Source organism: Hoplias malabaricus, chromosome 16, assembly GCF_029633855.1.
Source record: "Hoplias malabaricus isolate fHopMal1 chromosome 16, fHopMal1.hap1, whole genome shotgun sequence".
In the NCBI taxonomy this organism is placed as follows: Eukaryota; Metazoa; Chordata; class Actinopteri; order Characiformes; family Erythrinidae; genus Hoplias; species Hoplias malabaricus.
The window spans coordinates 23,333,324-23,347,575 of NC_089815.1; the positions used below are offsets into that span (position 1 = coordinate 23,333,324).

The 14,252-nt window shown below is 42.0% G+C and overlaps 1 protein-coding gene across 7 annotated transcripts in view; it reads left to right on the forward strand.

The window, feature by feature from the left end:
* Window positions 1-14,252, forward strand: part of ttll7 (tubulin tyrosine ligase-like family, member 7) — a 108,357-nt gene that overhangs the window by 44,875 nt on the left and 49,230 nt on the right. For 6 of the 7 annotated variants that reach the window (XM_066647460.1, XM_066647462.1, XM_066647461.1 and 3 more), the window contains exons 13-17: window positions 2,283-2,422; window positions 5,236-5,318; window positions 6,287-6,482; window positions 10,772-11,092; window positions 12,880-13,010. In XM_066647460.1, the coding sequence (XP_066503557.1) occupies window positions 2,283-2,422; window positions 5,236-5,318; window positions 6,287-6,482; window positions 10,772-11,092; window positions 12,880-13,010 (871 nt within the window). Of the gene's footprint in view, window positions 1-2,282; window positions 2,423-5,235; window positions 5,319-6,286; window positions 6,483-10,771; window positions 11,093-12,875; window positions 13,011-14,252 lie in introns of all 7 variants that reach the window. The other variant, XM_066647466.1, reaches the window with a different exon arrangement.

Genomic DNA, 14,252 nt, shown 5'->3' on the forward strand with positions numbered 1-14,252 from the left:
GCTGCTGGTTAAAGTAGTAACTGACTAATTGAGCTACCCATTTTAAATAATGGAGAAAAGCCATTGAGATGGACCTCAGTGAACAGTAAAAAACCATTCAGAAACTGACCTGCCATATTTTTTGTGTAAAATAATAATAACAATAATACACTCCTTTAGCACCTTTCACATACCCAAGGGTACTTTACAATTGAACTACAAAAAAAATAAATTCTATCATGGAAAACTGAAGCTACATTGCTTCCCAAAACAATTTGATGTACTGTGTGAGCATTATAACACAATTTTAGTACTGTACACTCCAAAACCATTCATAGGACCTAAGTCGCAAAAATAGTCTGTTGTTGTGAATTCATAACCAGTTCACTCCACTAATTATTTTGATGTGTAAGGAGTGTTGTTACTGCAGTCTGTAGTTGAATTGGTGGAACACACATATACTGTTCCTTGCTTTTTCTCTAACCAAAGGTATAATCACAGTACGTTATTAAAACAATAAAACGAATGAGCCTTAAAAGAACACTAGGTAGTATTTTTACCTTGGAATTACACTGATATGTAATATGGACAATAGAGCCTCTGCTGTTGTTCTGCACGGTAGAAACTGCACTATGTAACTTCTTGAGGAGGATAAGAGACAATGCTTCTCTCCCTTCCCCTCGCTCCTAACTTCAGAGCAGTGCTGTAACAGTGAATTACATTTTGCAACTGTAGGGGGAGCCCAGGAGCAAAAATAGCAAATCTTACCTAGTGTTCCCTTAAAGGAAAGCTACGTAATATGTTTACCTTACAATTACAGCTTCAAAGTCATCTCCCCTTTTGGGGAGAGGGTAGGAACCATCCCCTTTCTCTCCTCTGCCTCACTGTATTCAATACAGTGCTGCAATTATGAATTACCAAAAATCCAAATATTACATTGTGTCCTTTTTTCATTTTTGTGTTAAGCAAAAAATAACATAATGGAAAAATGAATCACATTTTTGGTACAAAACCTAATTTGGATGTCAGATGAAAAAATAAAAATCAAAAACATGGAAAGCAATGAAGTACATCTCTTTAAAGGAAGCAGTCCCTGTGAACCACTGTGTGCCCTGGGGTTTTTTATCACGCCAGTATGGTGTTTGCTCCACTCAAACGCCAAAGCGTCTGGTGCTGCCTAATGAAGTCGCTGAGACTGAGATGCGACATTGGGGTTTGATTAAGGTTCCCTCATTAGACGTATCTCCTAACTAACTTTTCCCGTTTAACAGGAATGAAGTTCAGGTAGGGAGAGCCTGCTTCAAAGAGGAGCCCAAGCCATTTAGCGTCTGTAGCATTTATCACACTGCTCGATGAGTAATTGTGACGAGTCACTCCGGAATAATGCAAGCACTTAAAAGAGCTCAGAGGAATGATGGGAAATGAAGCTGCTACTTAAATAGGTCATTTTCTGGCTGATGTAATTGCTATTCCCTACATCTCTATCCTAATAAAAACACCTCCTGAAAAGATGCTGAAACATGGAAAGGAAAAAAGTGTGGGGAAATATGTGGGTCAGAGCGAGATTTAAACAGATGCCATATGTACAAGTCGAGTCGGGAAGTGTCAAAAGCACATGCTCTGGTAATAGGTCCGGCCATAATGCACATATGTAGCTCTTAATGGATTTGAGGGATTTATCCTCGGATCTTAACATTTACATTAGTTGATCCCTTGATTATGCCATGGCTGGCTGAGCTTCTTACTAAAGAGCATGTTCCAGCGTAAGTGATACATAGCAAACGTCCGCCATCAAACCACTCCGTTAGCACGCCACGAACCGGCTGAAAGTATGTAAATATAGCAGGTATTACTTATCACCACCCACCACCATTTTTTTGTTTATTTAGATTAATGTCTCGCCATTGTTTTGATTTCACGCATGGGCAGAAGCCGTGAAGTCGTTTAAAGATATATTATGGAGATAAAATTTGAAGTTTACATTCGGCTAGTCCCCCGTGGACGAACATAAACATCAAACCTCGTTAGTTTAGTCTTGGGCATGGAAACCCTTCCAGCATGTGAGCTGGCGCATTAGTCAGGCCGCAACAAGCTCTAATAGACATATCAACAAAAGTGCATTACTTTAATACCGAGGGCGGTGTGAAAAGAGTGAGCGAGATTTGTTTAGCTGATATGAAAAGCAAGCAGTCTAGGCAGCCATGTAGATCAATCTACCTCACTTACTCTGTCTTTCTCTCTCTCTCTCTCTCTCTCTCTCTCTCTCTCTTTCTCCCTCTCTTGCTCTCTCTTTCTGCTTACAGACGTATTTACCCCCCAGATGACAAGCTGCTCTTGGAGAAGTATGAGGGTCTCCTCTCGGTTGCTTTTCAGACGTTCCTCGCTGGGCGAGCCGCCTCACTTCAAAAGGAAATGAATAATCCTCTGAAACGAATGAAGGCACGTACCTGAGTCTCAGCTGGCTTTCGTGCTTAGCAACAAACTCAGTTTCTCTCTCTCTCTCTCAGGTCCTTTCTACTGCTACTCTCTCTCTCTCTCATCCCTCCTTTCCCTGCATTTAGATTCTTTCTTGAGCCACAAATACAAAGAGAATAAAGCAAAGTGTTGCAATATACCGTTATAGACCATCCATGTATTTGCTATGATGACCTTGTTGACTAACTCCTAAAGGCCTAGCTGGTCCACTCTGAATGCAAGGTTTTAAAGACATTACGAACCCCGCTCTACTCCTCCTTTTTTGTTCTGAAACGTACCTCAGTTACTTGTTTTTTATTCGTTCCTGGCCGCTGTCGTCATTCTTTATTCGCCTTGAGTTCATCATTTGTGCCATGCTCCCTCTCAGAAGCCGCTGGATGTTTGAAGAGGATTTTCAAGGCTGAATATGTCAGCCCATGCATATAAATGTGCTGCATTGTTGAAGGAAGCTCCTGTAAGGATGGTCCTGTCCATATACTGCAATTTGATGGAATCTGAACAGTGAGGACTTGAGTTGGAATTGGAATCATCTTTGAAATCAGTAAACGACTCTGGCTGCTTCTAGGTCATCCTCAATGAGGAAGGAGATGCTAACTAGTGCTGTTACTGTCAGTTACTTTAGCAATGGAGTAAATTACTGATCAATTTGAGGATTAACCGTGTCATTAGCCAAATATTGCAGGATTGCGCATTCATAACAACACACAACAATAACTGAGCTTTAGCTTGAATTAATATGGATAGTTTGAAGTTTTTAAGTTGAATAAATTCCAATGAATAATAAATTCACCAGGATTTTAGATTTCAGTAGATTGTTTTTAGTCAAGTATTATTTTAAAAGGAGTTTGAGAGATCACCGCCGCCCTAGAGCTAATGTTCCAGGACAGGGCCATGCGTAAATGTGGCCGGTCGAGCATGCAAGGTGAATCCTGCAGAGTGTGGGTCTGGCTCGTTTGGGCCAGGTTCAGGATTGCTGAGCTTGTGCCATTGCCACGTTAGCCCCTGACCTTCTTCCCTGCTTGTGCTCATTCAGATGCGGGCATCAGCTTTGGCTCTTTCAGCGAAGAGGCGGTAACAGAAATCGATGCAGCCACCATGTCCATGAAGCCTCAGCATAGTTCGAAACAGTAAAAGGACAACTAGCGTTAGCTCTCTGTGTGAGATTGTAGCAGCCCACTTTCTCCTCGGCTGGTTGCCCGAACAGCATTTTTTAATCTGGATTTGAGGAACAATGCACTGAGGCAATGAGCACAAAAAAGATGGAATTTAATACACTTATCTCTATTTGAGCTAGAAGAACAGATCAATGGAGAGCTTACTGGGTGTTAACGCTGTGATAGTGTTTCGTGCGGAGCAGCATGCAGCATTTCTCATTATGAAACTGAAGAGACGGCTGGAGACAAATCTTCACCAGAGAGCTTTTATTGTCTGCTGTGACACGAATGTGTCGCAACACAGAGTCGGGCCCATGTTCGATCAGTCTCTTTTGAGATGTGAGGAGGAAACAAAGACATAAAATAGGAGATGCACGCCACTTTATTAGCTTCCTCTATTAGTTCAGTCAAGCTAAGTATGCATTTAAAAGTGAATATAATCTCTCACTGATTCACCATATTTAGTGAAACACATAACAGTTCCAAGTTTATAATCACTTAATACTTGCTTTATTTTTTTTAGTACTCAATAAAACCCTGTTCAGTGTGGACTGAAATTCTGCAAGCTACACATCAGACGATGTTTTAAAATATTTTAAAAATAAAAAATATATTAAAAACTAAATAATGAATAATTTCTATAAATTAAATAGAAATAAAATCAAGATTTGACCACATCGCATAAAATGTAGGGTGTTCTGATGGCTATTTTAATATGAACAATTTCTCAATTTATTATTATTATTATTATTATTATTTCTGAATATTTAAGCTATTCCAGAATCATCTACAGTTCTGTTTATCTTTCTGGGCACATATATATTGAGTAGAAATTATATATATTATTATTATTAATTTATTTATTATTATTAATTATTAATTATATAAATATATATATATATATATATATATATATATATATATATATATATATATATATATATATATGGAGCTTCATCGCTCTACAACATTTGGTAAAGCAGTGTTTGTAATGTTTTGATGGCTTTAAGTTTGTCCATACATTTGTATTTTAGTTTTAAAATGTTCAAAATTAGATTTTACTACAAAGGGCTATTTCATGCTAATGGTCAGTAGCCTTCAAAGGTCACACTGACTGCCCCGGTCCGTTGTATGGTTAAAGATCTGCCATGTTGAACTCCTTTTCTGTTTTAATCCTCTTAAATTGCTCTCTTTGTCTGCTCCTTTGCCTTCTTAGTCACAGATTAAAGCCGTAATAACTCTTCCATCTAGTTCCAGTGTCTGTCCTGCTTGTCCAAGGACTGTCCTCGCTTGAAGGATGTGAGAAGAAATCATGAGATTAAAGTGTTTAATGTTTAGACATAATTATTTATATATAAGTACCTAAGTTCATTCACAGGTTTAAACTTTTTTCAGTTACCAAAAATAAAATGTACAGGACGTATTATCTTTCCAGGAAATAAACATTTACTTTGCTGCTTGCGAAAACATTTTTATATTGATGTAATTCTTCTGCTTGTTTTAAAAAGTTACAAGAGAGGAAATGATAATGAAAACGGAAGAAGTGGGATTGCTACAGCAGTGTCACACGTCAGAGTCACTCAGAGGGTAAATCAAAACACATCTGTGTTTATATCTCTGCAGGAAGAGGACATCCTGGACCTGCTGGAGCAGTGTGAGCTGGACGATGAGAAGTTGATGGGGAAGACGTCCAGACAGAGAGGGCCGAAGGTAAGGCTCAGTCTTGGCCTAATTCCCAGCCTGAGGGGCATGCGCTGCCTTTTCACCCACATTAAGCCCACAAGGCTAACTATTCTTTCTAACACAATTGGCTTCGGTTGAAATTAATTTGCACCTGTCACTTCTGACTACCTTGAGTGTCTTTTCCTCTTTTTTTTTTTTCTCGACGACCTTTCGACGCACGGGGCTGAGTGCTCTGATGGATAGACAGTCTCCCAGGGGTGCATTATGGGCCATCTGGAAAAATCAGACAGGGCAGAAATGAAGCAATTTAAATACTGCGGGATTGGGTCTTAAGCAGTCTCACTCAGAGCTGCCACGGAGAGTAGTGTGATCATGGGAGGACGGAGGGAGATATTTGACTACATCTCCTTCATTCCTCTTTGCCTCCAACTCCTTCTCGCTTCCTCTAATTGGTTTGTTTAAACCTGCGCTCTTGATTGCTTCTTAAGTGTTAATGTTGTAAGAGAAAATGTGAGCTAAATTAGCTGTTGAATAACTGGCGTGAATACTTTATTAATGCTGACGGTGCTCTCCTTCCTGAGCATGGGGGAGGATTTTAGTGTAGTTAACTTTCTTTTCTCTCTCCAGCCAGTCTTTTTTTTTTTTAGTGTTTTCTGAACATGTGAAGGCACTATCTGCGACAGGTTATTTTAGACTGTATTAACATGTCTCTGTCGTGACATTAATCATAGCCGAGTCAACATTGCACTTGTCAGTGACACACAGACCCAGGGCTGTGTCACAATCCCATCTTCCCTCCTTCCCCTCCCCTGATCCATGCTTTTCTACCTAACCCTCCCCCCCACATTCCCTCTCACTCCCTCGTCACCTTTACCCGGTGCAGATGACAAACGCTAATTGGAGTGGGGTTGAAGGCGGTATGAACGCAAACGCTGACATTGTCTAACATCATCTTTTCCCCCTCGGACATCTCTGGCTTGTCTGTCTGTCTGTAGGCCTTGTCCTCCATGCCTGAGAGCACCCAGGTGCCCAGGAGGCACCGAGACTATGAGGACACCTCGGGCAGCTGTGACGGCAGCAGCACCTCGGGCTCGGATGCCGACGAGGAAGAGGAGAGCGCCAACGACCTCCAGGAGAAGAAGGTCTCCCTAGAGGTGGGAGAGAACAAGCAGAAATCTTCGGAGCGCTCCAGTAAGTCTTCCTCTCCAGGCCTGTGAAGGAAATGGGTGCAGTGGAGTAGTGCCAAACACTGTCGGGATAACAGTTTTACATCATTTTCTAGCTTTTTTTATGCTGTTGAAAACATAAACTGTTCCCAAATGAAAGAGATTTCCTCTCATAGAATGGAAAGTGTGCATTAGAGAAAGAAATTACGGTTGTTAATTAAAGTCAGAGACCACCCTCCATTTATTTTATGACCTGTCAAGGCAGCCATTGGATACAAATTATTAATTTTTCAAATGTTTCTGAGAAGATTACTTGCAAGATAATCCACCTGCTTAAGGAAGGAGGTTTGTGTCAAGATGAAAAAGGTGAAAAACAGGTGTTTTTTCAACATTGGAGTTCAAGGACATAAAGACCTGGCTGGAGGCATGGAGTAGGGTTTGTTCAGGGTTTCTTCAGATGGTTGCTTTGAATACATTGGGTCTGAAATGGGTCTGAAAGGATGTGGATCTTTCACAAAGCCCTTTCTGATAATTGGAATTTTGCAAAAAATTGAGGTTTTACTGAACACTGAACAATTTGATGTAGTTGTTAAGGCTTCTGTTTAATTTTCAGTCGTATTATGCATTTGTCTTGTTTACTGCATGTTGAATAATTGCTTAAAATTAAATAAATGGAGGGTTGTTTCTGGCTTGCTTAAGCTTGTGATAAATATTATGCTTAAGAAACAAACAAACAAAAATCACTCACTGTGAAAAATATGAATTATTTGCAAATGAATCCGGGTTTCACTTTAGCAGCGAAACAAGGCATTTACGGGGAGAATTAAGTACTTTAATTCTCCAGTTAACCCCTTAATCCAAGGCTTATTAAGTGGTCATGGAAAATGTATGAATGAATATTTTAATATTTAAAAATTAATCATTAATATTTTGAGTTTTAATTTTAAAAATTAAAAGTATTATTATATATCGATTTGCACATTTTAGTGCATACAAAAATGCCAATGAGAAATAAATTTATATTTACGGTGCATGTGATTAATCCTAAAATCATGCTGCTTAATGTACACTAAACATTTCAGCAATAACTCCACGTAGATGTGACCATTTAGATTAACGCGAGACATTCACAGCAACGTCAGTAAAAATATACTCTTCTCTTTTTATTCCAAACACATGCCTTATTAAAAAACCTGATCAAATAAACAAGAACTAAGACAAGGTTGTTACATAGGAAGGTTGGTATTTGAATTACCACGCCCACCTCAAGTGCTCAGTGGGGGCCATTTGCAATACTCCCCAAGGCTGCCGGACCATTCCTCTGTTTTCCTCTTTCTTTTATATCACAGTTCTCGAACAGAGATCTTTCCCTTGATGCTTTCCAGATGACTGCAAGAGGTCCTTAATTACTTCAACAAACTTCTGCCATTGTCACATACACTCATAAGCCGCTCCGTGGGCAGACCAACTGTAGGTGCAATTGTGCAATCCAGTGGCGTCAGCTGCCCAGCTAAACCTTAAATTACAGATGTAAATCTAGTGTAATGCGTTTGTTTACCTAATTAATACATGAAACAGGCAAAATCTATCTTTTTTAATTAGGGTCACAGGATCTGATGGCGCAGTGCAGTGGCTCTTAATTTGACTGGCCGGCGGTAGCGGGTGATAGCTTGAGAGCTCTCTGGGCTCCCATACACAGTAGCCTTAATGAGCTTTTTTGATGTGTTTCAGTCCACTAGTCTAAAGGAGAGTGGGGTTTCAGCTTGGGCGAAGTGCAGTTCAGGGAGATCTTCAGGGAAGGGCTTTTGGCTTACCTTGAAAACTGGACAAAACAAACCTTTGGAAAACCGTGACTTCTTTTTTTCCTCAGGTAGAAAGGTTTGAAACTTCTGCATTCCTCAGAGTCCACAAAAAATACAGCATAGGCCTGTATCGCTCTCTTTCTCTCTCTCTCTCTAGGTCTTGCACTCGCTCCATGTGTCATGTATTAAAGTGTCACACAGAGCGAGTTGCTTATAGATTCTTTTTCTTTCTTTTGCTTGAACAAGCGGCCAACCCTCCAGTTTTTCCATTAGCTCCAGAACGAAGGACAAAGCAGTGATTTGGCTGAAGTTTGACGGGTGAGCGAGTCAGGAGCGTGAGTCGTGCCGGAGTGACTTTGACCCTCACCCCCCAATCTCCCACCTCCAATGCCCATCTGGGGGTGGCCTAAGCTAAGCCCCTATAATGCGTGCGATTTGGCAACTTCCGTCCCTCAAGATTCACGGGCGGAGCAGCGAGGCCTGCTGGCCGGCAGACAAGCTGGAGGTCGTTCAACGCTTCAGCGTTCTCAGTGTTTGTGTGTGTGGGCAAGAGCCACTGCTTCTCTAATCCTGAACTGCAGCGACAGAGTTAGCCCAGGCCAGTAAGAACCACACATGCTTTTGTGATTAATGAAAGCCACAGTCGATGCTCTTTGTCAGTTTGTCGGAGAAGAGGATTTCTGATGCCACACTTCATTTACGCAGCAATCTAGGCCTCTCCGAACCTATGTGTCTGTGTCTGAGAGCGCAGTCATCCCCCTCCAAGCTCAGTTATTTAGGTCAAATACTTTATTGCTGGATCGGATGGAGTAGTGGATAACACCCATGCACGAACAAAAGGTTGATCAGGCTGCAATGCCACTGCTTTAAGAGTTTTCTGACAATATTTCTAAGAGCATATGTAGCTCAACCTGATATTTATTATATATATTTGAGAGTATAAACAGCACTTTTTTGAATAGTGTTGTTTATAAGCTCAGGTGTGTACTTTTGGAGGATTAGAGCCTAGATCCACTGACAGGGTACCAGAAAACATTCCAACATGCTGTAAATCTTGACAACATAGCAGAAATATACAGCATAAACTGATTGTTGCGCTTTGTTAGGATTTCTCCTGACATCATGCCATATCATGGTATATTGTCCCTATTAACAGTATTTCATCTCATGGATGCCTGCCATTTATTTCTGGGGATATTCAGAGCAGTTTTCTTGTGCACACGTAAACAAATTAAACCCCAAACACCTTTTTTTAAATTAACAGTTAAAAGGAATTGCTCTGTAATAATAAAATAAACCAAACTTGAACATAATTTTCCAAATTCTTACAGTAACAAAATTGTTGTCAGGCTGCCTCTGCAGCGCCCCCTCTGCTACAAATCTGATATAATCCCAAATTCCTGATTTTGCAAATCAGTTGACCAATGTTACCACCCCCTGGATGCCCATTCCATGCAGCGCTCATAAATATGGGAAGCTTACGAGCCTAGAGCGGGGAAGTATATCCACACAAACTGCCCCTCCCATTTTTAGGTATTTTATCAAATTTGAATTAGGGGTGGAGTTACTCTTTAAAATAATATTTAATGCAAGACTTACTCTAAATGTGAGCCTCAGGTCAGCATGACCAATATCAAGGGTTGGCTAGCGGAGCATAAATGTGCAGCTCATTTCTCTGGGGTATTAAAGCACCAACAAATACTTTAGGGATAAGCTGAAGTGTTGTTTGTTATCTGGAATGAATTATCCAGCATCCGCACCTGATCTAATTCTCTTGCAGCTTAATGCTATCAAATCCTCACAGTAATGTCCGAACATCTGTTGCAGGGGTTGTTACCATTTTTAATACCGCCACCATATTTTAGGGTAACAGCCAATTCGTGACCCGTTAACTCGCTTCATAAAATGTCATACTGCTGAAATCCGCTATTGTATGTCTACAGCAACAGTGATACTTTTTTATTTATCTGTACACTGGTCAACAACTGGCCATTTTACACTTGTTTAGTGAGGCTCTGCAGCAAATCAGCCAAAAGCTACCAATTTAGAAACATTTTCCTGAATAAATCTCCCATGACTTGTATGAATTATTAAATGCAGCCAGTGCAGAATGATACACACAATCCCTTCTGTGTTCATTGAATAGAGAGCATGAGTTTCATTTTACTTTGATTTATAGCAGTCTCTTGCTGCTATAGAAATGTGTGTAAATAGTGGGATTAATGTGGAATGATGATTGATTGGTGGGTCTACACAGGGCAACTAATCATGTACATCTTGGCATCAAACAACTTCTTCATCTCCGGCTGCTCTGGGGAGGCACTAGAACCACTCTCGCAACCCCCTTGGGACCACATAGAGCGCCCCAAGGGAGGAGCCCCCAAGTTAAGAACCACTGATATAGCTATATACAAATTTTGTTCAGGGTATTTGTGATGCTTCTGCAGTTATGTTATAATGTTTACTAATTCTGACATTAATTATATTTGTGTGTTTGCGTTTCGTCCACTAGGTCGTGTGCATTGGAAGCCTTCACCCAAGCCTGTGAGGTCAGGCTCTGCATCCTCTCCAGCTCTTTCAGGACTCATTCGCCGCTCTGTCTCCTGTCCACGATCCATTTCCTCTCTGACCGCCCAGTCACCCACCAGCGAGAGGGGTTCAGTACTAAAGGGCAGTGGCAGTGTGGCAGTGGTCCAGGCGGCAGCTTCAGCTCCACCCACACCACCGGTTCGTCCCCACACAGCCCTACGCTCACACTCACTCAGCCGCAACAGCTCTGCCCACAGAGTGCCCCACAGCAGCAGTCTGGGCACCATCCACTCCAACATGGCAAGTGTAACCTACACACCCACAGAGCTCCACGTTCTGTATGACGACAGTCACACACTCAAGGTCAAATATAGAGGTGTTCCTTCCAATCTGAAAGATCATTTTTTCAGTTGGTGCATAATTAATGAACCATTATCAGCTACATCATTTTTTATTAAAGCTGTTTTACACACAATTACTCCCTGTTAATGTCACCACTGTGAAACATGAGATGGTCTGTAGTACAGATGTATTTCAGGGTGCTTTCACACATGCTGTGTTTGGACTAGACTAGCATGTATGGAACATGGTCCAAAACCAAACCTGGATCCGACCAAAAGAGCTGGTCTCAGTCTGGATCAAAGTGAACCAAGATCTGGTTTATGTGCAGTCTGAACACTTTTTGGGATAGTTTGGAATTTTTGACCAGTTACATTTAAGTTGGAACTGAAAATGCAAAAAACGGACCTGCTAAATAAGTAGGATAAGCATTGGAAAAATAAGCAATGTATGTGTTTGATATATCTTTGTTACATAAGATATATTTTGATCTGAGCCACAAATAATACGTATGGACGATGTAGACCACGTAGCTGATGATGACAAGACGTAGGATAGTCCTATAGTCCATATGTAACCGAGGTATACAATGTGTACAGTTTGAGTGAAAATGCCCTTATAGTGGAAAATAACAACAACAAACAATCCTAATACCTTCAGTACTACTGTACACCACTGTTAAACTAGTCACCTTTAGCCAGGACTGTCCCACTAGCCAAATGTTAAGAGCTAAAACATTTATGTATGTATTTTACCAGTCGGCTTTTCAGTGGTAAGGCTCCATTTCGTCTGTGTCTGTAAAAAATCGTATGGACAAATACATATCAAATGAGTGTAGAGTACAGACAGAAGGCTTCATGCGTATCCGTATCGGTATTTAACACTGAGCATAAATGAGCCTTTAGTCACATTACCAGGCGACAGAGTGACAGTCAATTCTCTGTGGAAGCAGGCAATTTGTAGAGATGTGTTTTGGCACCAAGCAACACAGTGACGGGGCAACAAGCGTCACATTGAGCTGAGAATTTCTCAACTTTATGCAACTAAATCATAACGTGGCGAAACAACATTTTGAACAATTGACTCCAACACATTTCTCAGATCAGTCATAAACACATGGGCACATGGTCCCCAGAGTCTACTCTTAGTTTGGTATTTTGATCGTATACACAATACAGTTTGCACATGTAATTTTCGATCATTTTTACTGTTAATGCCCACAAGACCATTCTCAAACTCACCAACGAGTTAAACTTGCTCTTCACACGCACACCGGGGCACACTCCCGTTTCGTCATGCTACTCTGACTTGCCCCCCAAAACTCTCTGCCCCCTGCTCAGCCCAGTGGTGCTCCTGTCTTTAAGCACTCTTTTTGCCAAGGGTTAAGATGTCCCACAGTCAGAGCAGCACTAGCACTTTCACACTCTGTCTACCAGCCTGACAGTTGTGACACACTGAGGCAACCTCCAGTCACCTGGGCTCTTCTCACGCAGCGGGCCACTCGGAGCCCATGCGGCTCCTGGGGCCACGGCTGAGCGATAGCCGCTCCCCGCCAGTGATGCAGGCGTGCGGCTCTAATTGCGGACGCCTCATCCTCGCCTCGCTGAGCTCCGCAGCCAGCCGGGCCTACAGAGAGCAGGAGGAAGGAAAAGCTGATGACGGAAGGGAAAAGACAGCGCTCGCTAATTCATCTTCATTGCGTTGTTTTGCCTTGTGTGTGTTTGTGTTTGTGTGCTTGCGTGCGGCAGGGAGAGTCCCTGCTGAATGTGAGGAGTAAGGACCAGGAGGCGGAGCTGACGCGGCAGACCCTAGCGGCGCTGGGGGAGATGAGGATCCGATTCCCAGGGAAGAGCGAGGAGGAAGCCGAGGCCGTCCTGAACGAGGTGAGTCAAGGTCTTGGTATACTTTCAGTGAAAGTTTGTGAAGCCAAACTCGCAAACTCGGAAAGTGGCAGCGGTTTCTCTTCAGCTGCATAGTATACGTCTCTTTTGCACAAACCAATCACAGACTGTGTGGAGTTCATTCCACTGCGATGTGTGAGTCTGCTTTTGTTCTTTTTCTGTGCAGTTGTGTTGTGCTGTTTGCCAAAGCCAGGTGCACATAGTCTCCACAAGGAGTATACCATGGTCTTTGGTGTGCATTCTGAGCGAGGTGAGCTTAAGCTGTCAGTATACTTCAAACCATGGTGGAACTAAAGAGCTAAGGCCATTTTTGTGCAGACCAGTTGTGCGAAGGGAGAGATCTCAACAACAAATCAACAACACTGTGATTAGGAGTATTGTTCAGCCAGCAGTTCGGATCAAGGTGTGTTTCTGTGCGGCTTTGAGTGAGCTGCCGTTGTGTGAGGTGAGTTTCTGTGGAGCTGTGAGCGGGGATCGTTTCTGCACCACTCTGAGCGAGGTGAAATTCTCTGTATGAGTGAGTGCAGGTTCTGCATCGCTATGAGAGCACAGAGTTAGTGAGCCTCTCTTGTCAGTGCTCTAGAGGAAGGAGGTGGGATTCCGGCCTTGTTCTCCCCCAGGCTCTCTACACCCCCTCCGGCTGGCTCTCTGCCTGCTCCCCTCACTCCCTCTGCTCATTTGTGGAGGACGGCGCGCACACTGTTAGTACTGTCTCTCATTGTACATGGCGTCATTAGCCGTCCACCTGTATGGTTAATGAGAGCTATTAGCTGTTGCCGCGGAAACACAGCTGGGCAGCAGCACCTGTTTGAGACCCTTTCCAATATCATGTTATTACTTGCAGTTCAAAAGGGAGACATTTAACAGAAATTCTGCAGTTCTGATTTTATGGTGCATCTCACGTAACAAGAAACCAAAACAAATCCATTCCAGAAGAGAAGGGTTCTCATTTCTTAACAAAATTATTTTGAAAAGGAAATCTATTCCTTTCATTTACAAAACTCTCCAAGTTAGAAATTGGAACACTAATTTCGAAATCTGTGTGCATCAGTGTAATTTACGGCCTCCTGCTTTGTATGGAGCAGTTGTAGGTCTAAATTAATTATTAATGATTTATCCAAGAAGATGAATCTAATGATTACGACCGTATCAATGCCTGAGCGCTCCGCCGTCATCCTTCATTCCAAACATGCCTTTGGTTCATTTCCTCTGTGTAGTAACAAG